The sequence below is a fragment of the Artemia sp. Qi Xiang Cuo genome, chromosome 2, assembly GCF_049724085.1.
Source record: "Artemia sp. Qi Xiang Cuo chromosome 2, ASM4972408v1, whole genome shotgun sequence".
Lineage (NCBI taxonomy): Eukaryota > Metazoa > Arthropoda > Branchiopoda > Anostraca > Artemiidae > Artemia > Artemia sp. Qi Xiang Cuo.
Window position 1 is genome coordinate 96,644,119 of NC_142795.1, and position 23,829 is coordinate 96,667,947.

The 23,829-nt window shown below is 35.3% G+C and overlaps 1 protein-coding gene across 4 annotated transcripts in view; it reads right to left on the reverse strand.

Annotated features, from left to right (window-relative positions):
- Nucleotides 1-23,829, reverse strand: part of Nhe3 (Na[+]/H[+] hydrogen exchanger 3) — a 216,481-nt gene that overhangs the window by 84,277 nt on the left and 108,375 nt on the right. For 3 of the 4 annotated variants that reach the window (XM_089104714.1, XM_089104729.1, XM_089104720.1), the window contains exons 11-15: nt 19,819-19,972; nt 16,983-17,028; nt 15,058-15,102; nt 11,555-11,767; nt 8,469-8,564 (exon numbers count right to left, since the gene is read on the reverse strand). In XM_089104714.1, the coding sequence (XP_088960840.1) occupies nt 8,469-8,564; nt 11,555-11,767; nt 15,058-15,102; nt 16,983-17,028; nt 19,819-19,972 (554 nt within the window). The remainder of the gene's footprint in view (nt 1-8,468; nt 8,565-11,554; nt 11,768-15,057; nt 15,103-16,982; nt 17,029-19,818; nt 19,973-23,829) is intronic. The other variant, XM_089104737.1, reaches the window with a different exon arrangement.

The following is a 23,829-nucleotide window of genomic DNA, read 5'->3' on the forward strand; positions in this document are numbered from 1 at the left end:
CCTCAGGGCAAGAGTTTTAAGTTATGCCCTGGGGGTATATAAGGTTTTTTATAGAAGGCGCTGTCGTAGAAACTTCAAAAAAGGCTCATTCGATTGTCGAAAGTGATTGGAGGGCAACTAGCCCTCCCCCACGCCCATCATTCCCCAGAACACATCCAATAGAAATTTTGAGATAGCCATTTTGTTCAGCGTAGCTGATTTCCGGATAGACAATATGTTTTTGAGTTGGACACTCCTTCACATCCCTCAGGGCAAGAGTTTTAAGTTATGCCCTGGGGGCATATAAGGTTTTTTATAGAAGGCTTTGTCGTAGAAACTTCAAAAAAGGCTCACTCGACTGGAAATACAAAGGGGTACTGCCCTTTTTAATAGTCGAAAGTGATTGGAGGGCCACTAGCCCTCCCCCCACGCCCATCATTTCCCCAAACACATCCAATCAAAATTTTGAGATAGCCATTTTGTTGAGCGTAGTTGATTTCCAATTAGAAAATACATTTTTGAGGAGGACACACCCCCAGAACCCTCGGGGCAAGGGTTTTAAGTTATGCCCTGGGGGCATATAAAGTTTTTATAGAAGGCGCTATCATAGAAACTTCAAAAAAGGCTCACTTGATTTGAAATTCAAAGGGCTAGTGCCTCTTCAACAGTCGAAAGCGATTTGAGGGCATCTAGCCACCCCCCCACTACACCCTTCATTCCCCCAAACTCATCCAATCAAAATTTTGAGATATCCATTGTCTTCAGCGTAGTCGATTTCCACATAGAAAATATAATTTTGAGGAGGACACTCCCCCACAGCCCTCAGGGCAAGGGTTTTAAGTTAAAGAACGAATGAGTAAAGAACGATATGGCCACAATGTTTTTCGTTTTTTTTTTTTTTCGACAGGCACTTCGTATCGAAGGAGTTGTCGTAAAAACTTCGAAAAGGGCTCATTCGATTAGAAATTGGGAGGGCTAGTGCCCTTTATTATAGTCGAAAGTGATTGGAGGGCAACTAGCCCCCCCCCCCCCCACGCCCATCATTCCCCCAAGCACATCCAATCAAAAATTTTAGTTAGCCATTTTGTTCAGCGTAGTTGATTTCCACATAGAAAATATCTTTTTGAGGAGGACACTCCCCCACAACCCTCGGGGCAAGGGTTTTAAGTTATGCCCTGAGGGCATATAAGAACAATGTTGGCACATCGATGTTGTGCCAACATTGTTTATTGTATATTGTTTTTACAACATTGTTTATTGTGCCAACATTGTAATAATATATGGTAACATTGTTACCATACACTTTTTTTTACTTTAGAGAGGGCACTTCACATGGAACGGGTCGTCATAGAGACTTCAAAAGTGACTCACTCAATTGGAAATAGAGAGTTATATGGCCCTTTATAATAGTCTAAAGTGATTGAAGGCCAACTAGCCCCTCCCCCCAAGCCCATCATTCCCCCAAACACATCCAATCAGAATTTCGAGATAGCCATTTTGTTCAGCGTAGTTGATTTCCAGATAGAAAATATATTTTTGAGGAGGACATTCCCCCAAAACCCTCAGGGAAAGGGTTTTAAGTTATGCCCTCGGGGCATATAAGGTTTTTATAGAAGGCGTTGTCGTAGAAACTTCAAAACAGGCTCATTAAATTGGAAATTCGAAGGGCTAGTACCCTTTTTAATAGTCGAAAGTAATTGGAGGGCAACTAGCCCCCCCACGCCCATAATTCACCCAAACACATCTATTCAAAATTTTCAGATAGCTATTTTGTTCAGCGTAGTTGATTCCCACATGGAAAATATGTTTTTGAGAAAGAAACTCACCCACAACCCTCAGGGCAAGTGTATTAAGTTATGCCCTGGGGGCATATAAGGTTTATATATAAGGCGTTGTCGTAGAAACTTCAAAAAAGTCTCATTCGATTGGAAATTCAAAGGGCTAGTGCCTTTTTTAATAGTCAAAAGTGATTGGAGGGCAACTAGCCCCCCCCACCCCCATTATTCCCCCAAAAACATTAAATTAAAATTTTGATAACCATTTTGTTCAGCGTAAGTGATTTGCAGATAGAAAATATGTTTTTGAGGAGGACACTCCCCCACTACCCTCAGGGCAAGGGTTTTACGTTATGCCCTGGGGGCATATAAGGTTTTTATAGAAGGCGTTGTCATTTTGTTCAGCGTAGTTGATTTCCAGATAGAAAATATCTTTTGTGGAGGACACTCCCCCATAACCCTCTTGGCAAGGGTTTTAAGTTATGCCCTATGGGCATGTAAGAACGATGTTGGCACAATGTACTATTTATTATTTTTTTTTTTTAGATCTGGGCATTTCATATGGAAGTGGTCGTCGTAGAAACTTCAAAAGGGGCTCATTCGATTGGAAATTGAGAGTTCTAGGGCCCTTTTTGATAGTCGAAGGTGATTGGAGGGCAACTAGCCCCCCCCCCGCCCATCATTCCCCAGAATACATCATATCAAAATTTTTAGATAGCCATTTTGTTCAGCGTAGGTGATTTCCAGATAGAAAATATATTTTTGAGGAGGACACTCCCCCACAACCCTCAGGGCAAGGGTGTTAAGTTATGCCCTGGGGACCATATAAGGTTTTAATAGAAGCCGTTGTGGTAGAAACTTAAAAACAGGCTCATTAAATTGGAAATTCTAAGAGCTAGTACCCTTTTAATATTCAATAGTGATTGGAGGGCAACTAGCACCCCCCCCCCACGCCCATCATTCCCCCAAACACATCTATTCAAAATTTTCAGATAGCTATTTTGTTCAGCGTAGTTGATTCCCACATGGAAAATATGTTTTTGAGAAAGAAACTCCCCCACAACCCTCAGGGAAAGTGTATTAAGTTATGCCCTGGGGGCATATAAAGTTTATATATAAGGCGTTGTCGTAGAAACTTCAAAAAAGACTCATTCGATTGGAAATTCAAAGGGCTAGTGCCTTTTTTAATAGTCAAAAGTGATTGGAGGGTAACTAGCCCCCCCCCCCCCACCCCCATTATTCCCCCAAAAACATTAAATTAAAATTTTGATAACCATTTTGTTCAGCGTAAGTGATTTGCAGATAGAAAATATGTTTTTGAGGAGGACACTCCCCCACTACCCTCGGGGCAAGGGTTTTAAGTTATGCCCTGGGGGCATATAAGGTTTTTATAGAAGGCGTTGTCATTTTGTTCAGCGTAGTTGATTTCCAGATATAAAATATCTTTTGAGGAGGACACTCCCCCACAACCCTCGGGGCAAGGGTTTTAAGTTATCCCCTGTGGGCATATTAGAACGATGTTGGCACAATGTACTATTTATTATTTTTTTTTCCTTTAGATCTGGGCATTTCATATGGAAGTGGTCGTCGTAGAAACTTCAAAAGGGGCTCATTCGATTGGAAATTGAGAGTTCTAGGGCCCTTTTTTATAGTCGAAGGTGATTGGAGGGCAACTAGCCCCCCCCCCCCGCCCATCATTCCCCAGAATACATCATATCAAAATTTTTAGATAGCCATTTTGTTCAGCGTAGGTGATTTCCAGATAGAAAATATATTTTTGAGGAGGACACTCCCCCACAACCCTCAGGGCAAGGGTTTTAAGTTATGCCCGGGGGCATATAAGGTTTTTATAGAAGCCATAGTCGTAGAAATTTCAAAACAGGCTCATTCGATTTGAAATTCGAAGGGATAGTACCCTTTAAATAGTCAAAAGTGATTGGAGGGCAACTAGCCCCCCCCCCCACGCCCCACAATCCCCCAAAAACATCCAAAGAAAAGTTGTAGATAGCCATTATATTCAGCGTAGCTGATTTCCAGATAGAAAATGTGTTTTTGAGGAGGAAACTCCCCCACAACCCTCAGGGGGAGGGATTTAAGTTATGCCCTGGGGGCATATAAGGTCTTATAGAAGGCGTTGTCGTAGAAACTTCAAAACAGGCTCATTCGATTCGAAATTCATAGGGATAATGCCTTTCTTAATAGTCGAAAGTGATTGGAGGGCAAATAGCCCCTCCCCACGCCCATCATTTCCCCAAACACATCCAATCAAAATTTTGAGACAGCCATTTTGTTCAGCCTAGTTGATTACCAGATAGCAAAAATGTTTTGAGGAGGACACTCCCCCACAGCTCTCGGGGCAAGGGTTTTAAGTAATGCCTTGGGGTCATATAAGGTTATTAAAGAAGGCGTTGTCGTAGAAACTTCAAAAAAAATCTCATTCGATTGGAAATTCAAAGGACTAGGGCCCTTTTTAATAGTCAAAAGTGATTTGAGGGCAACTACCCCCCGCCCCCCACGCCCACCAGTCCTCCAAACACATCCAATAAAAATTTTGAGATAGCCATTTTGTTCAGCGTAGTTGATTTCCAGATAGAAAATATGCGTTTGAGGAGGACACTCCCCCACAGCTCTCGGGGCAAGGGTTTTAAGTTATGCCCTGAGGGCATATAAGAACAATGTTGGCACAATGTACTATGTATTATTTTTTTCCTTTAGAGCAGGGCACTTCATATGGAAGGGGTCATCGTAGAAACTTTAAAAGGGGCTCATTCGATTGGAAATTGAGAGTTCTGGTGCCCTTTTTAATAGTCGAAAGTGATTGGAGGGCAACTAGCCCACCCCCCACGCCCATCATTTCCCCAAACACATCCAATCAAAATTTTGAGATAGCCATTTTGTTCAGCGTAGTTGATTTAATCAAAATGCACTCTTTTAATGCTAATTCCCAATAAGGCATCTCAGAAGTATCCCAAGAACGACTGAGGAAATTATGTTGAAACTTTTGGGGCTACTTCTGCTCTTAAAATTTAACCAAATCAAAAAAGTGTTAGTGTATCCAAGCTGTCAAAGAAAATAAACAAACTTTTTTTCGAGTGATATCAAGTTTTCCATTTCAGGTCAACTAGAGGAGGTATGAAACTAAATTACACACTACTATTTGTGTCCATATTTTTAAAAGGGTGTATGTTGGGTGTAAAGGGTACAAATAGCAGGCCAAACTATAAATTCTTAAAAAAACGAAAAGATTTAAAGTATAATTTTCTTTTTCCCTGTAAAGACTATGTCAATATAAAACGAACAGCAATTAATTGAAAAAACTTTTTCCGACAAAATAAGTTTTTCAAAGAAAAGTAAAGAACTCCATTAAACAAAAAATGAGCAAAAATAAAATCAAATAATCTACCAAGCGTGAAACTGCCACAAATCAGCATCGATAAATAAATGAAACCCAAAACGAACAGAAATTACAATAAATAACCGAGTCAAACTCAAAACGAGCGAAAATTAACATAAGTTGGGCTCAAAACCCCTATGCCTTCCCATGGCCAGAACATAATTTGCACTTTACTGAATAAAATACAAATGAATGTACAGTGTCAGCTTAATATACATTTACTGATATTTAGTTATCAAAATCTAAAAATTATTTGATTTATTACAGTCATGAAAGTAAAAACATTTATATTTTTTTCAGTAAAGTGCAAATTATGTTCTGGCCTTGGGAAGGCACAGGGGTTTTGAGCCCAAATTATGTTAATTTCTGCTCGTTTTGAGTTTGACTCGGTTATTTATTGTAATGTCTGTTCGTTTTGGGTTTCATTTATTTATCGATGCTGATTTGTGGTAGTTTCACAATTAGTAGATTATTTGGTTTTGTTTTTGTTCATTTCTTGTTTAATGGAGTTCTTTACTATTCTTTGAAAAACTTATTTTGTGGAAAAAGTTTTTTTAATTAATTAAGGTGAAAAGGGCATCAAAAAGGTGTCAAAAGCGCACATTAACAGTATCTTTGGAACAGCTTACCGTGTCAAGGTGATACTTCTGCGGCATCGTGAAAGCGATGTTCAACTGGCCATAAGGCGATATCCACATTCTACTGTCGCTATTAATACTGCTGCTACAACTGCTACAACTACTATTAATACAACACTAACACTACAACTACTTTTACTAACACCGAAACTACTGTGATAATAGTGCTATTAAGGCTAAGTCTATGAAGGTAAAATTTGAGAGAGCATTGATAGCAAATTCGAACTAACAAAAGACACTAAATGCATTTAGATTGTCAAAATAACGTATCTTAAGAATAGATTTGTGTATTAAGTTGGAAATCTCAGAGAATGCTTAAAGGGGGAGGATCAATTGACCAAAAGGCAACATATGGGCACTACAACTAATACTACTGCAACATTTACTAGTTCTACTACTACTATTACTATTGCCCCAACTAGTGCTTCTATAGCAACTACTTGTAAGGTTAAGAGCATTAAGATGAAAATTTCAAGATGTGTATGATCATGCAGGTTATCAAAAGAGCATATCTACAATGTCATAGCAATGGCTGATTGTATTAAATTGTTAATTGTTTAATAATACTACTGCAATAACTACTATTACAACGATACCTAAGGGTATGAAGGTGAAATTTTCAGAGAATATTTATGAAAATCTCTGTTGTACGGATGACATCCTGACATCCGTCTGCAGGTTGTCAAAAGGGTATATCAGTAATATCTTAGGAACAGTTTTGTGTGTCAAATTAAAACTTACAAGGCTTGTTGTGGGGGATGTTGAACTTAACAAAAGACAATATTTGCCACATGATAATACTGCTTCTACTCCTACAACTACTACTACTGCTACTATTATCATTACTGCTACTACTACTATTGCTACTAAAGCTAAGACTACTAACTTTACTCCTACTGCTACTACTATAACTACTGGTGCTACTACTACTGCTAATAAGCCTAAGGGTATTAAGGCGAAAATTGTGGGCAATATTGTAACTGTATTGAAATAAATCGAAACACACTATGCCCACATAGGTTGTCAAGAAGAAGTATCAGCAATGCTTCGGGACCGGTTGATAGTATTAAGTTGATTTTAATTTTATCGTGTGTGGAAGGGGATATTGAAAAAAAAAGGTGCTATGTGCATACTACTACTGCTACGTTTAGGGGAAGTTTCAATTAAACGAAAAAACTATACACATGCAATTATTAAAAAGGCATATAAGTAATATTATAGAAACCACTTTTACATAATAACAATCAGTATCACTGAAGTTTTAAATGGGCTGATTAAATCTGGAAATAAAAATTCTAACAACTTTTTCAAGAGTCAACAGTAATTGGACGGTAACTAGCCCTTCTCTTTAGCTCACAATTTTTGAAACACTTCCAATCAAAATTTTAAGATAGCCATTTTGTTCAGCATAGCTGAACGATCTTCTAACTATATCTCTAGGGCTAGTGCGTAGATCAACTCCTCACAGTTATGCAATTTGCCCATTATGTCTAAAAACTAAATGTTGCCTTAAGATTAAATCAAAACGAACTGTGTGTATGCCGGTTGCCAATTAGACATCTCAGCAATATCCCCAAAATGACTGAGGGTATTATGTTAAAACTTTCGGGGCTACTTCTATTACTACTTCTGCTATTAAAATTTAACCAAATCAAAAGAGTGTAAGTGTATCCGAGCAGTCAAAGAGCATAGATAAAAAATTTTGCGAATGGTATTAAGTTTTATTTTTCAGGTCAACTAGAGGAGGTATAAAACTAAATTAAACACTGCTAATTGTGTCCAGATTTTTAAAAGGGTGTATGTTGTTAAAAAATGTTGAAAACGTTTCTCCAGAATACAAATAGCAGGGCAAACTATAAATTCTTAAAGAAAACCGAATTGATTTAAACTATTATTTTCTTTTTCCCTGAAAAAGACTATGTCAATATAAAACGAACAGAAATTAAATAAAAAAAAAGTTCCACAAAATTAGTCTTTCCAAGATAAGTTAAGAACTCCGTTAAACCAAAAATGAGAAAAAATAGAATCAAATAATCTAGCAAACGTCAAACTACCACAAATCAGCATCGATAAATAAATGAAATCCAAAACGAACAGAAATTACAACCAATAACCAAAAATGAGTAATAATAGTATCAAATAATCTACAAGTGTAGAACTACCACAAATCAGCATTAATAAATGAAACCAAAAACGAATAGAAATTACAATAAATAACCGAGTCAAACTCAAAACAAGCAGAAATTAACATGAGTATGGCTCAAAACCCCTATGCCTTTGCAATGCCAGAACATAATTTGTACTTTCCTGAAAATTTTTTTTTAATGTTTTCAATTTTATAGCTTTAATAAATAAAACTGGGGTCTGGGGGGAGCAAACTAAGATCTGGAGGGGGACAGTTGTCCCTCTGCCCCATATCAAATTACGCCCCTGCAAGATAGTATGAGTTGCTCCTTATTATCAGGACACAGTTCTAAGTTCCCATTTCAAAATTTAAAAGAAAAAAATCAGCCAAATTCCTTTTCGTTTCAACCAAAATCTGCAAATCCAAAAAAGGGTAAGGGGCAGCAAAGATAGGAAACCGATAAAAAGACCGAGACATAAATTAGGCATACATAATGAAAAGAAGCCAAGTCAATTTTACGGCAAGACTGTTAGAAATAAAATAGAACTGCTATTTACCCTCTGCTGAAATGGTTCTACCATAACGTTATAACCTTCAAATTCGTCACCTATACAAAGGTCGGCGTCAGAATCGTCTCTGGTCCGATAATACATCTGCAATATACAAATTCAGAATTAGGAGACACGTAAAGTTATATGTTTAAAGCAAAAGTTGTCACAAGAGACGCAAGGGAGGCTTATCAAATTTCACTACACAATATCTTCTAATTTGTATTTCACAAGCAAATATAAAAATAAATATAAATAGACCACCCCTAATGGATTAGATTGTATCTACGTTATCGCCTACTTTCTAATTTATTTTTATCATTATTATTATTATTAAGCGAATTAAGACTGGAACTAACGAGAAGGATATAGGCTTGAAGAGGCTGATTGATTCTAAAAAATTATATCGGACTTAGGTTGACTCCCACTTAAAAAACAAAAACAAAAAAACTTCACTTAGAATGAGGTCTTGATTTACAATCCTATCTTACTACTTGTCTATCATCGTACAGCCCTTAAGGGAATTTTAAGTAGCTCGAGTTAAAATCAGTGAACAAAAATAACTCCATTAGCGAAGCAAGGACTTATTTTACGAAACCTAGACCGCAGATAGATGAGTGAGGGGACACACCCCGATACTTAATGGGACAGGTCTAAAGAACCCAAGAAGCCAGCAGCTCCGAAATCTCACGAACATTACCATGTTTTAAATATTTCTTATTGCATTTTGCTGAATGGATTCACACATATATTATTGCTGAATAAATTTTGTTGAGTTTTTAAAAAGTGTGCTAGCCTTGTTTTAAAAATTATACTTTAATTGCACAGTCAACTCAGGAATTCCATGGTCTGTATCTGTTAAATCCTGATAACAGTTCTGAATAAGATATGTCACATTTCTTACCTTATTCAGAACACTTAACAGGATTCACAAGATTACAGAACTAGTTTTCTAAACTAGTTCCGTAGTGTGTACTTGACTATACAATACAGTTAAGACTTTAGAAATTGGGTTAGCACAATTCATAGCACAGCACAATTTATAACACAGCACAATTCATAGCAGAGCATAATTAATTCTTATATTAATGCTTCTGCATTAAGTGGTGCTTAATACTTATATGATTCCTGAATCTCTTGAATGACATCCTGAAATCATTGAGCAGCATAAAAAAGAATGTAACGAACAAAATAGTTATTTGATACGTTACAAAGGCGTGACATCCAATTATTAAACTTTGCTAAAGGGCGAAGAGGATTTAAGGAATTACACTGTTTTCTAAACTTTTAATCCGTATTTGGCCGGATTATGTGGGTCTTTAAGGGGATTTGTATTTAAAAACATGAGTGAGGCTGAGTGATCTTAGAATATGTATTTTCGTCGTCTCATCTCCCTTTTGATTAAGAAACAAAATAGCAGTTGAATAAATTTGGGTGTTTATACCCAGTTTCATGAAGTTGAGGAATGAGGCTAGCCTAATTAGGTCCACCTGAAGACATAATAGTTACAGCAATAGTTGCGACCAATCAGAGAGCGAGCCATAGCCCATAGTACCCGAAATGTTAAGAACAAGTTTTGAAATTGATTTTCAAATGTCAAGAACCCGAATTTGACACTGATTTAAGGAATGGTATTTATTATTCATATTTAAACTTAAAGTAGAAAGTCATGTGAAAACAAATTTACAGGAATTACGAAAACAACAGGGGCATATGAACATCATATAGAGACTGTTTAAGCACTCATCTGGGAGCTAATGCTGATGTCTACGTGCTTCTTTTAAACCTGTCTCATTAGCAACAAAGTAAAATGCAACTTTTCACAAAGAAAACTCTACTTTTCGGCGTTGTTTCCTCACTAACCCTCGAAAAGGGCAGTAGACGGAAATCAAAAGTGCATCTCGGGAATCACAATGGTCAAAAATATTTGTCAGAGGTTTTTAGCCCTCTTCCCTCTCCTAAAAAATCCAAAAACCATATTTTAGGTTCTAAATTACTGATGAGTCACCTTTTTCTCTTTTTATTCCAACGGTAGTCCTTGTAGAGAGCAATATCTTCAAAAAAACTGGTCCTCTCTTTACTAGGTTTTAGCTAATGTGTGATCTATTTGAAAAACCTGAGTGCATATAAAGATAATCATGATTAAAGGTTACAGGGATAGCTCCACTAACTTTGGGGTAATTTCGAGCAATAAGTTCCTCCTCGCATACTGACTTGAAGATAAATTTCTTCAATAAATTATAAAAAATCAGTGAGGCGGTTTTGACATTATAGTTCATTGACATATTGAAATTCTAAAAAACGGTGCAATCAATTTTCTTCTTTTTTCTATTACATTTTAGCCCATTTTACATTTGATGCATGCCGTAAATTTACTTGAGGACAGAAGAATTGAAGTCTTGGGGACTCAGAAGCCAGGACAGTCTTGAATTTACAAGAAGATTTTTCATATCCTTCAATATCTTTATGAAATTAGTGGATCTGCTTGAATCTATTATGCAAAATGAGCGATGTACTAATTATAGTAGGTATCATCTCCCAGGGCATTGCTGTCTTATACTTGCGGAAGTAGTAGACTAAAATTTATAATAGACCAAGTGAAATGACAGTACTTGCTAATAAGAGCAAAGCCACGAAATTAATAGCAACAAAACTGGTAAAAAGGGACATCATTACCTCCGTCAATTAGGAAGAAGCTGCTTAGCGTTTTGCTCATTTTATTAGAAAAAACTGATAAATTGATAAAAGTCGATAACGTTATTCAGGAAAGACGACTTTGTCCCACCCTTCAGGGCATTGAAAAGCTTAGTTACCATAGTTATTTAAAAGAGCCATTGATATTTAAATTTCATCAGAATTAAATTGCGTAAGATTATAAACCTACAAAATCTGAGTTTGAAAGTTTTGCCTTTACGGTATATGTTGAGCATCGGAGCTTACCGCTTCCGGCCTAGCTCTCACGTCATTTTATTTGGCTGAATTATAACAGATAGAGGAGAAGGCATGGTACCGAGGGATGAGGAAGAAATGGAAGAAAGAAGTGAAAGCACAAGTAGAGAGCAAGAGAAAAGAAAGAGGCAAAGGATTAAACTCACCTCTGTTAATTGCTCAGCAGTTGTCATTAATCTCGCAAAAGGCCCGCAGAATTTGGGCATGGTTTCAATCAATGTCGGATGACTATTCGTGAGAAGCGGCTTCATGTACTTGGTATCAAACCCACCCCATATGCGAGCAAGCCAAGCTTTCTCGATTTTCGGTGGTGCTTGTCTTGGAGTAGTGTCAGCAACTCCTGATTCTTGAGGCGGGCCCTAAGAAAGAAATCACCTTTAGAATGCTACTTTAAGTTGAATATGAGCAAATACAAAGGAATTCCAGAAGGAAGAATAACAACTAGACAAAGCAAGAAAAAGAAAAGAAAAGATGTTTTCAATATTTTATGTTCACCAAGTAAATGTGCGCATAGAATGTGCAAAACAACCATGGATACACATAGTCCCAACTTTTAGATAAAATTTTTGCCGAAGTAGAGAGGACCAGAAGAATATTCCTGGAGCAGGGAATGATCAAAACTAAAAAAAAAAAGTAACAGAAAAGGGACTGGTTGCTCTCCTATCACCTTCAATCCTGAGAAAGGTACTATGCTTTTCATTTTCAAATCAAATGTGGTTCCTCTGAAGTGTTTACGACTCACTCCCGTTCCATAGAATGCAGTCATGAAAAAAAAAATATACATGGGCATGGCTGTTTACTAGAAATGCTAGAGTGTTGTCTCTGACTTAGTTACATTAAAAGGCTTTTGACCTATTCCTATTTTAATTAGCTTCAACTGTATTATCCTTGGTTATACATTTGGATTTCAAAAATAGTATCAATTGATTTTGATAGAACTTCATATTGGAAAACAATTTGGATTGTTTCGGGCCTTTGCATAATTAATGACTAGTCAAAACTGCCTGGCATTGCTCGGGAATCTTTATTCCGGTTGATTACATGCTTCTGGTATTACACCTCTAATTTTTTAGTGCTTCTCGACATCACTCTAACACCAACTAACCACACCTCTAAGAAAAACCCCCTCACCGTTTTTGAATTTTAGCTGTTGCACCAGCTTACTTCCTACCGCAAAAAAGAAATATTAAATAACAATAAACAAGTGGTTGCATCCCGGAACAGACCAGCGACGTACTTCGTTTAAAGAAGAAATAAAAATAGATTATTGGTTTAAAGAAAAAAAGAATACGTAGTAAAAGCCTATAATAAGTAACGCAAGAGCCAAATAAATTACGGTTCAAGAGTAAGAACATTAACATTAGTTCCAACCCACTCTTGACCTTCTCCTGCATACAAAAACAAGACTTGAGATATTTGAGGATATTGATGTCACGTGCCAAGGTACATATAATCTAAATAATTAAAAACGACCCTTTGAGTTCTCCTTTCACTTCTCCCCCCCCCCTCAAACCCTTCTTGGCCTTTTCCTGCCGCAGATAGTTCCACGTTTTGCACGTTCTTCAAACACAGCTCGATACATTACTACCCTAGCGCCTCTCCCCAATTGATCTTCTCCTGCTACGAAGGATCAACAATGCCAAGTTTCAGCCTAATTGGTCCGTTCTTTAAGGAATGCACAGGAAACAGGCAAAGAAACGAAGCGCTTTATAGGAGGTCTATAGATTCAACTTGATTGTGCTGATGCCTTTCCACTGACAAATGAGACTGTAAATTCATAATCTGGATTGTAAATTCCTGATCTGGATTGAATATATCTTATTCCACTGACAATCTTCATCATGAAAATGCTCTTTCACTGACAATCGGGGTATCGAGTTCGTGCCCTAGATTTTAAACTGGGTACTTTCACTTGAAAAATAACACAGTGGGTTTGGATTTGCACGGTCGTGAGATGTATTTATAAACTTTGCTGTTCCAAAGTTTGCAATTAGACAAATACAATTTTATGAATCACTTTGATAAACTCCTTTATTCCACTGATAATTCTAAATCCTGTTGGGAAATAATGCGAGTTTCTTTGGCATGTCTATAGAGATTTTCATTTTTCGTTTTTTACTAGTATGCTTTAGTTTTTTGTTTTTTTTCTGTTTATATTTGGGATAAATTTCTTTATTTAGCTTGCTGACATTAATTTATTAAATTTTTGCCTTCGTTAAATATCTTAAAATGTTCATTTTATCAATATCAAGATCAGGAGGGATTGAGTTACGCCAAGGAAGGAATAGTGAGCAAATGCCATCTCAACGCTACGACAAAAAATAGCTTCATTAACTACTAGATAATATGTATTTCAAAAAGACTACCACAAGCTGAAATTGAGCCAAAATTCACTCCAACTGCTATCATTGCTACAGATACTACTACTAATACTAACAACAACTGATGCTCATGACATTTTTTCACTCCATTCATAAACGTCCTGTTTTTCACTGGTCCTAGATGAATGGCAAAAAAGCACGATTTTTGTATTATTCTAATTAAAAAGCACTATTTCAATTTTTATATCTTCACTGAATCCATCATCTTTACTAGTAGTTCATGGCAAAAAAGCACGATTTTTGTATTATTCTAATTAAAAAGCACTATTTCAATTTTTATATCTTCACTGCATCCATCATCTTTACTAGTAGTTCACTAGTAGTTCATGGCAAAAAAGCACGATTTTTGTATTATTCTAATTAAAAAGCACTATTTAAATTTTTATATCTTCACTGCATCCATCATCTTTGCTAGTAGTTCACTAGTAGTTCATGGCAAAAAAACACGATTTTTGTATTATTCTAATTAAAAAGCACTATTTCAATTTTCATATCTTCACTGCATCCATCATCTTTACTAGTAGTTCTACTCAGACAAGTTAAGCTATTTACTTGGTCGATTATCACGTTACATTGGATCACTTCTTCATTTTCGTTTCTGTCTAGTTTTGACAACTTAGTGCTTTTAGCATTAATTTTCGAATCTATTCTCACACCCTGAAGCCACAAAACTCCCAAAATTCGTTAATTGCCCGAAAATTTTTATTTAGGAAGCTCAACTCATCTGGATTATCAAAGCATAGGATAGTTTTACTTGCTCATTTGATGCCATATTCTCCCTTGGGCTTTGCTATAATCTTTAGGAAAAAGTCAATAATAATTATCCATTTAAACGGTTATAAACCTCAAGCCTACTAAACTCCCGATCCCACATCAAACCAACTACTAGCCTCTCTTCCTACCTTAACCACGGCAATATTAGTCTCGTCCATAAAGCTAAAAACTTTTACGTACTTATCTGGTACACCATTCAAGGATAAGACCTTCACTAAAGCTTTTCTTTAAGCTGAATCAAAATGCCTCTTCATAACCTATGAGGCTCCAGACAAAAGAGGTCTGAGGGTAGCATTACGACAATGCTCCAGGATGCTCCAAGAAATACACAATCGATTGTGTAAACATTAGATCTGAGTGAACATTTCATTAAAAGATACGTTTAAATGAAACTGACAAAGCAGAAAGCAGCAGGCATATATGAAAATAAATTACACAGCAAACAAAAATAGAAAAAAAAACAAAACAGAGCTTAGAACGTAGGAGCGACATACCAGTTCTGGCAGGGGTTGATTGGGGCGCGTAGATGAATAATCAGCCTGAAATTGATTCATTATTATAAGATATACTATTGCGCACTATTGTTACTAATCTTTCAAAGTTGTTGCATTTCCCTCAGCTTAAATTATTGTTTTAATAATAGGCACACATAGGTTTGATCCAACTTGGGTGAGGGTGAGGGAGCTCTTTTCACAGATTTTGTTCTCGTGGTAAGGTCAAAACTTGAAAAAATAATGCATTAATGGAGCCTGGAGCCACCATTTTTAAGTTTGTTCAGGGAAGGGATCCTTAGGACCAATCCCACAGGAAAGTCAGCCCTTCCCTCCCTCTGTGCGCACGTATGCAATCCACTAAACAGTAAAAAACAATTGATTTTTTTACTATCCGGAAAACTTGAAATTTTTTAAGACCAAAAATGCAAGTGTGAGACGGACATATTATAGAAAGTTGTCCTTGAATAGTTATAAAAAGTGCAATGACTACCCTATGCTTTCAATAATATTAAAATATTACACTCTTTTGAAACAATAGCTTTTTTTGGAAAGGGGGGGTATATTTTCATTGAAAATTGTTCTTTTTTGGCATTTTCATTGGTAAAACTGAAGAAACCTGCCCCCCTCCCTCGATATTGAAAAAAAGATTCTCCCTCTGTGATATAATATAGAAAAAATAAGGGAAAATTTTAATTATAGATAATAAAACAAAACACATTTAAAAATTCAGGTATTTTGGGACCACCAGTTAGGTGCTCCCGATAAGTTTTCAACAGTAGAAAACATAAAAAGGTACAATGATAATAATAATAATAATAAAAAAAAAAAACTTTGAAAATCGATCTTAGAAGAATATATTTATCCTCTCCTACAAAGAAACAAGAAGAAATATTAAAACTGAGCTTAGTCACATTCAAGCCATTGTCACTTAAGACTGGTATCATGGAGAGACTAATATTTTTGAACTGTTTCGTACTCCTCAAACAGTTCAAGATTCTGAACTGTTGGTCATATAATGTATCGAATTTACGGGAGCTATTATTCAAGCTTATAATTTCGTTTGCTGTTCGTTGATTACTTTTTGGAAGCTAGGTTACATTCACAATGTATCTAGTCAAATTTTTAAAAGGCGCATTTTTGCAAAAAACATATCCCTAGATCTTTTCGATTGTATTTTAGAATGATGAAACATAAAAATGCTAGCCCATAGCTTGTAAATGACGTTTTGATTTTTGGCGATAATTTTGGTCTGACCCCAAGACACATGATGACTCCTTGTGGGCCCTGAGGTATATAAACATAATATATAATGCTTATTGAATATATTTAACGATTCTATTTACTTTAAGTCCAAATCATGGATATATGATGACGAGCGTAAATGGTACGAGTTATCTCAGGTGTTTCTACTTTTTCTTCTTTTTTTTTAATGCTTGTTTTCTAAGGCAAAACTCCGCATCTATGTGTTTTTGGCAAAGCACCGTTGAATACCTGAATTTGGTCCCCTTTTGCAAAAGCCACATCAACTTAGATGGTAATAATCAAATTTAGCAATCGAAAACTGAAAAACTTTGGCACGTTAAAAAAAAAAATCCTGATTCTTTTATAGCTTAATGTACATTTATCAATATTTATTTAAGTATATAGTAAAATTCTAAATCAACATTTTATTTAATCTAAAATTTTTTGAGGTTTTGGTCGACTTTAATGTCATTGATCTTTAGGCCAACTATTTTTAGAAGGTGAAGCTCTTTGTCGAATCTTCACAAAACAGTACAAACAATAAAATAAACAAATAAATAAATAATGGAGAAAAAAGAAAAAAAAAATAATGGGGGCTGAAAGAAACTCAGGTTGACACTGAACCCACTAGCCTTATCAGCCCAGATAAGATAATGAATATTAAAAAAAATAATAATACTGACCTGTCTGCGGCCTTGTAAAGGTTCAATTTCGTCATCAACTCCAACCCTGAAAAAAATAATAAACTGGGGATTAGGTGAGAATGAGGGGCAGGCAATAAGCCAGCAGGATAAAAAAGAAGAAGTTAGAGAGAGAGGGAGGAAAAGGAAGAGAGAGAGATAGAGAATTTTAGACAACTCTAAGATAACCACCTTAAAATTACAATAATAAAGTAACTGCAATTAGTTTTTAAAAAAAAAATCGAGAGAAAAAAAAACACTGATCAATCGTAAAAATAGCAAAATTACCATAAAGAAATTCTGAGAATATCAGGTGCCAGGGCTTCTGAATGACTCTAATTATAATTTCGAACTTTTAAACTCGATCAAAGTGAGTTCAAATTTAAGCTAAAGGGCGATTCGATGGATTTTAGGAGCCTCTGCAACTGGTAATGTAAATGATAACCCTTGACTTCTAGATTGAGTTGTTTGGAATCTAAGGAAAAACTCTTATTTTTAACAGATGGTCTCATTGTACAGTGCTGTGTATAATTTGACTAAATATATAAAGATGGTATTTATAATATTTTAGTTTGTTTACAAATGAAGATATTAAAAAATAAAACTTTTTGCAAAATGGTTTTTATCTTCAATCCACTAAACATTAAAAAAAACAGAAGCGAGTTGTCCTGCTATCCGGAAAACTTGAAATTTTTAAGACAAAAAATGAAAATATGAGACGGTCAGGACATATAAAGTTGTCCTTGAATAACTATAAAATATGCCATGACTACCAAATTCTTTCATTAATAATAAAATACTTCTATTCTTTGAAATTTTTTCAAAATCTAAGGGGCACAACCCCCTAGATTTAAAAACACCTACCACCCCCCACCCCCTCGATAATGAAAAACAAATTCTGCTTCCACCTAAATTTTCGTGAAAAGACGCCACTGGCAAGAAAAAGGAAACTTTTTTTTTATTTTTCAACACATTTGCAAGTAAAACCTTATTTTCTAAGTTTTGTTTTATACCTATCAGTTTTCATCTCTATTATGTGCATTAAGATCCAATTTCATTCGATAATATTCATTTTCGCCTAGTAATCGAATAATACTTTTAATTAATATTTTCAAATTTCGAATAATATTTAAATCAAAGAGTTCGTGGTAACGAACTGTCAGTAAGGAGCGAACCGACTCAATAGTAACCGAAACTCTAAAAAACAGAATTTGATACCAATAGATATATCAAAAGAATCGGTTTTTTATGCTGATTTCAAATATATAAGTTTCATTAAGTTTAGTCTTACCCATCAAAGGTTGCAAGCCTGAAAAAATTTGCCTGATTTTCGAAAAAAGGGGGACACAACCCTTAAAATTCATAGAATCTTAGGTCATATTCATAGAAAATAACACCCTCAGATTCAGCGTATCAGAGAACCCTACTGTAGAGGTTTCAAGCTCCTATATGCAAAAATCTGGAATTTTGTATTTTTTGCCAGAACAAAGATCACGGATGCGTGTTTATTAATTTGTTTGTTTTTTGTTTTTGTTTTCCAGGGGTGATCGTATCGACCCAGTAGTCCTAGATTATCGGGAGAGGGCTCATTCAAACGGAAATTAAAAGTTCTAGTGCCCTTTTCAAGTGACAAAAAAAAATTCCACGCCCCTTTTTTGTCAAAATCGTCCGATCAAAATTTTGAGATAGCCATTGTGTTCAACATAGCTTAAAGACCAAATAAATATGACTTTAGAGATATCATGAACCCCCACAGCCCCTGGGTAAAGGTCTATAATTTACAAAATTTGCCAATTGTTTACGTATAGTATTTGTTATTGGGAAGTATGCATACATTTTTCTGGTGAGGGGGAGGGTGAATTTTTTACTGGGGATATTTTCTACAGGGTTAATTTTCCGTGGGGAGAGAAGTTTTCAGGGGTGATTTTTTCAGGATAAAGTTTACACTGGGGAAATTTGCCAGAATTCTTATACGAAATTCTTATTATGTCTTACTTTCTCTTTGCCAATTCAATTTTACGCGTGGAGATATTAAGGATAAGCATCAAGGGTAAATTTTCACCAGGAATGAATTGTCTAGAGAATAAATCCATTAAGAAGAGGCATTTTTTTGCGTAGGTCTAGCAGTTTTCCTGGCATTATTTAAAATACTATCAAAAATTAAATTTAAAAAAAACAAGTTTTTTCAACTGAAAGTTAGGAGCAACCCTAAAACGAACAGAAATTATTACGTATACAAGGAGGATTCCTCCTCCTCAACACCTCAGTCTTTAGGCTAAAGTTTGAATTCTTTCCAAATTCTTAAAGAACGGCTCCTAAAACACTATGTTATTTTAATGAGAACAATAAGAAGCTTTTTAAAAGTACTTAAAAACTTTAGCGTAAAGAGCGAGGTGTTGAGGAGGAGCAACTCCCCTCATATACGTAATAATTTTTGTTCGTTTTAATGTTGCTCCTTACTTTCAGTTGAAAAAACTTGTTTTTTTTATTTAATTATAGTAGAAAATCGACTTAAAGATTATTATGGCATGTAATTAAACACAAACGAGGCCACCAACAGCAATTTCTAAAACCCTAGTTTTATTCTATTACATTTAATCTAATTAATTTAATTATGTCGAATATATACATTAAGACTTGGAACAATGTTCCAACAACATTAAAGAAAAATTTTCGGTATTAAAAAAAAAGAAGAAAAATAGAAGAAAAAAAGGAAACACTAACGGGGCCACCACCAGCAACTACCGATACATTTGGCAAGATTAGCATCAATTTCGATTAATAATCCAATTGTACTAGAAAATAATGTTCGACAAAAAGAAAGAAAAAAATGACTTACGGTATTCCCAGCCATTGTAATAACACACTAACGGAGCCACCAACAGCAATTACTGAAACAATTACCACTAAAGCTGTTGCAGTTAAAAACATCTGACGTGCTTCTGACATTGTGTTTCGGAATGCCAAAGCAAATGCCATCGCTCCTCTTAAACCTTAAAAAAACATAAAGTGAAGAAGAAAGCCAACTACGCGAATACGTTGTCGACGTCCAATGCTAAGCCATCTTCTGCAGAAGAAGAAGCATAAAAAGACGAACCAATGTTCAGTCACCTTTTACTTTCTATATGAGGGTCTTTTAGCTTTCAGATTTTACTGACCCTTTTTTCTCTTCTTCTTCTAGATTTAAATTGCAAATTGGTAATCTTATTCTTGTGGTTTCTGTTATTTTTCAGGTTAGGCAGTTTAGTTACTTTACTTCTTACATACAAAATTAATAACCTTATTTTAGCTGGAGGATGTGATTTTATCTTGGTCAAGATGTTTATTTTGAGTGACTATTTTTAGCGTATCCGTATCTTCATTTCTGTGGAAGATTCAGCTTATTCAATTTTCGACGTGTGCCCTTAGCCATCCAACTGAATGCAAAAAATCTGCCACAAGTGTTCTATTAGAGAATCGTAAACCAAGGCCAAGCTCAGCTAGAAACAATCTGATTGTTTACTGGCAACTCATTCAAGAAATAGTATTGAAGTATTTTCTCCACTTCTGGCAATTATTTTGGCTATACTTGCTAATCATGAAGTACCTCCTAAATTCTTAATGGAGTTAATACATACAGGAGAAGAAGCGGCGTGATTCAAGTAACGTGATTAATTTTCAACCTAAAGGTTGGTCATCCACTTTATCAAAAATATTTGAACACTTGTTGCTATTTCGTCTTTTCTGCAAAATATTCATCGGTTCATCTATAAGACAGTCGCTAATGGAATTAAACACTTTCATTCTCCTTGTAATTACTGACTATTACTGGCTATTCTTTATATGTATCTATGCTATTTTCGGTTACGAACGTAAAGCCTTTAACCTCGTTAATCATTTGGAGCTGCTTAATGTTTTAAGAAATTGCGGCCTTTACCAACCCCTTTTATCCCAGATTCCTTTCTTTTTCGTCTACTAAACATTTTTTTTGTAGTTCTTTGGGGCTCTGAGATGACTTAATCTTTTCCTGCGAGAAATGACATTTGCCAAAGCCATGTATTTTCTGCCCCTCTTTTTCGGTTTATTGTCATGATCTTTGTAAGAGTCTTAGTTCTAGGGAGCTTGATCCCATATTAGCTCTTTTAACGAAAACAATTTAAGTTATGCTGAAAACCTCTCTGTCTCAACTACTTGTCCTACTATGAAAAAGGATAAGTACATAAGACCAACTATGCAAATATAAAACAAGTAGATGAACTAGAAGTTTTGTCACAAAATCGTAAAATTTCCCTAGACACCAACCACAATTTGGATTGATTACGCTACCATCTGAAAAAAAAAAAAAAAAAACTTGAAAATTGTAGCCTAAAAATACGTACATGGCATACTTTCATCCTCCCTCCCTCCTAATAAATGCCCTACTCCTCTTGCCTCTCGTGACTTAGATCCCATATTTATATTAGACCTACAAGCTGGACTATTTTTCCAGTATTATTTTCTGTTGATTAAGTTTCACAGACGGTTCAAGATCTAAGGTCTGTGGATAAAGCAAAGACTATGGGACAACAACAGAACTGGAAAATGGTCTTTCCTCCCCTGAGTAAAATAGAAAAAATTAACAAAGTAAACTAAATAAAAAGAAAGATATAATAAACATTTCAGCCTAGAGACGGATAATAAATATGGGATCTAAGTCACGAGAGGCAAGAGGAGTAGGGCATTTATTAGGAGGGAGGGAGGATGAAAGTATGCCATGTACGTATTTTTAGGCTACAATTTTCAAGTTTTTTTTTTTTTTCAGATGGTAGCGTAATCAATTAATAGTAAATTCTTAGTCGAAGAAACCCACAGCTTGCAGTAGCAATCAGTTGAGACGCAAATAGCGACGAAGACCACCCTGCCTTTCCATCATAAACAAATAAGTAGAACAACAGGGAAATTTTTATACAAGACAGTGGAACGCAACTTTAAATGAATATTTCGACCCTATATCCAAGGGCCGTCCTCAGCAAAACAGACGAAGAGAATAAAAACACAATAAAAGAAACTTACATTAAAATTCAATCATTAAAACTGTTTAAAAAAAATGTTCTAAAACAGCCCTAATATCATTACTTCAAGGAAGTTCAACCAGGACTGGTACTCCAAACGAAATGGACAGAGAACTATTCATTCAGCTGGAATTAAAATACTTACAGACAAGCTTTTAAAGCTAATCTCGCCTTCTTGGCAGCCAGCCTAGAAGGTCTATTTGTAATAGGTTGAGCGGAGTTATTTACTGTTTTTTTAATATAATTAGTCAAATCATTTTTAATTAAATTTGTGTATAGGGCATTAAGCGAATATTCCCCCAAATCTCTATTTAAAGAAATATTGCTATTTATTTTGATTTTAATTTCAATTGCCTTTCGAACAACCTGTTTTATGCCTAAACCATTGCTAATAAGGCAATTTTCTTCAAAAAGCATTTTATGACTAGGGTTATCATATGTGTGACTGCTTAAAGCAGAATCAAAGGAAATATTTGCACTATTAGAATTTAAAGCATTAGTTATGCCATCTTTGTTTTGTTGTAGGCGTTTTTTCTAAATTTTGATGGATTCTACCAACATAAAAATGGCCAAAGTCACATGGTATTTGATAAACCCCTCTCTGGCAAGTAACTGGGGTTATATCTTTACCAGAATTTAAGAAATTCATGATTTTAAAATTATTTGTAAATACGACATAAAAATTATTTTGTGTGCAAACTTTTTTTAAACTTGTAGTGACTTTTGGAATATATGGAAGGTAAATTATATTTGAGGGCTTGAAGGAAACTTCACTCTGCAAAAGACACTTAATTTTACGGGAGTGTCTTGCAAATCTTCAGCTAATTGTATTCTTAATTAAGACAATAGGATAATCGTTTCCAAAACGTATGTCACTAATAAAATTAGTACATCTGTGATTTAAGATTCAGAGCAAATGTTTAAGGCACGGTCAAAAAGAGATGTAACAACACCTCTTTTAACTTGTGGGGGGTGATTGGATTTAAAATGTAGATATCTGTTATTTTGTCTGGGTTTTCTGTAAATTATAAAATCCAGTTTATCAATGTCACGAATAATTAAAATATCCAGAAACGGTAATTTATTTGCATTTCCAATTTCTAAGGTAAATTGTAAATTTCAGTCATATGTATTAAGGTGATCTAGAAAGCCCCTAAGTTCATTTTCCCCATAATTCCAGAGCGATATTACATCATCCATATAACGCCCCCAATATACATGTTTTAAAAAATATGAATTTAAGGCGCAATTTTCAAGGTGTTCTACACAAATGATCGCTAATAGCCCGGATAGCGGCGCTCCCATAAGGAGACCATTTTTTTGTTGATAAAAAGAATTACGGAACTGAAAATACATTGAATACTTATTACAAATTTAGACTAGGGACATACCACCCCCTGCAATCTATTCCTATTGTTGAATCTTCCATTAAATGATAGTTTTCTTCTATTTTATTTTTTAGTAACTGCTCAGATATTGCTACATCAATATTTGTGTACATAGAAACTATGTCAAAACTACTTACTATTGTATTTTCTGAAATGCCTCGGGGTATAAACACGATGGATCATCGTGTTTATACCCCGAGGTTTACTCCAGGACCCGCTATTGTTAATCTCTCCTCTAGAGCTCTTGAACCTAAGGAAATCCAAACTCTTGAAAAAGGTCCAAAATTCTCTTTTCCACCAAAACAAGTTCCTGTGGCAGATATTGTTTCCTCCTTAGAATATTCTTTGCACAAACACTACACATCCATTTCTAACCCAGATGAAGTGAAGTCTTGTTTTGTTAATACACTTTACGGCAGCAAAAAAAAAGTT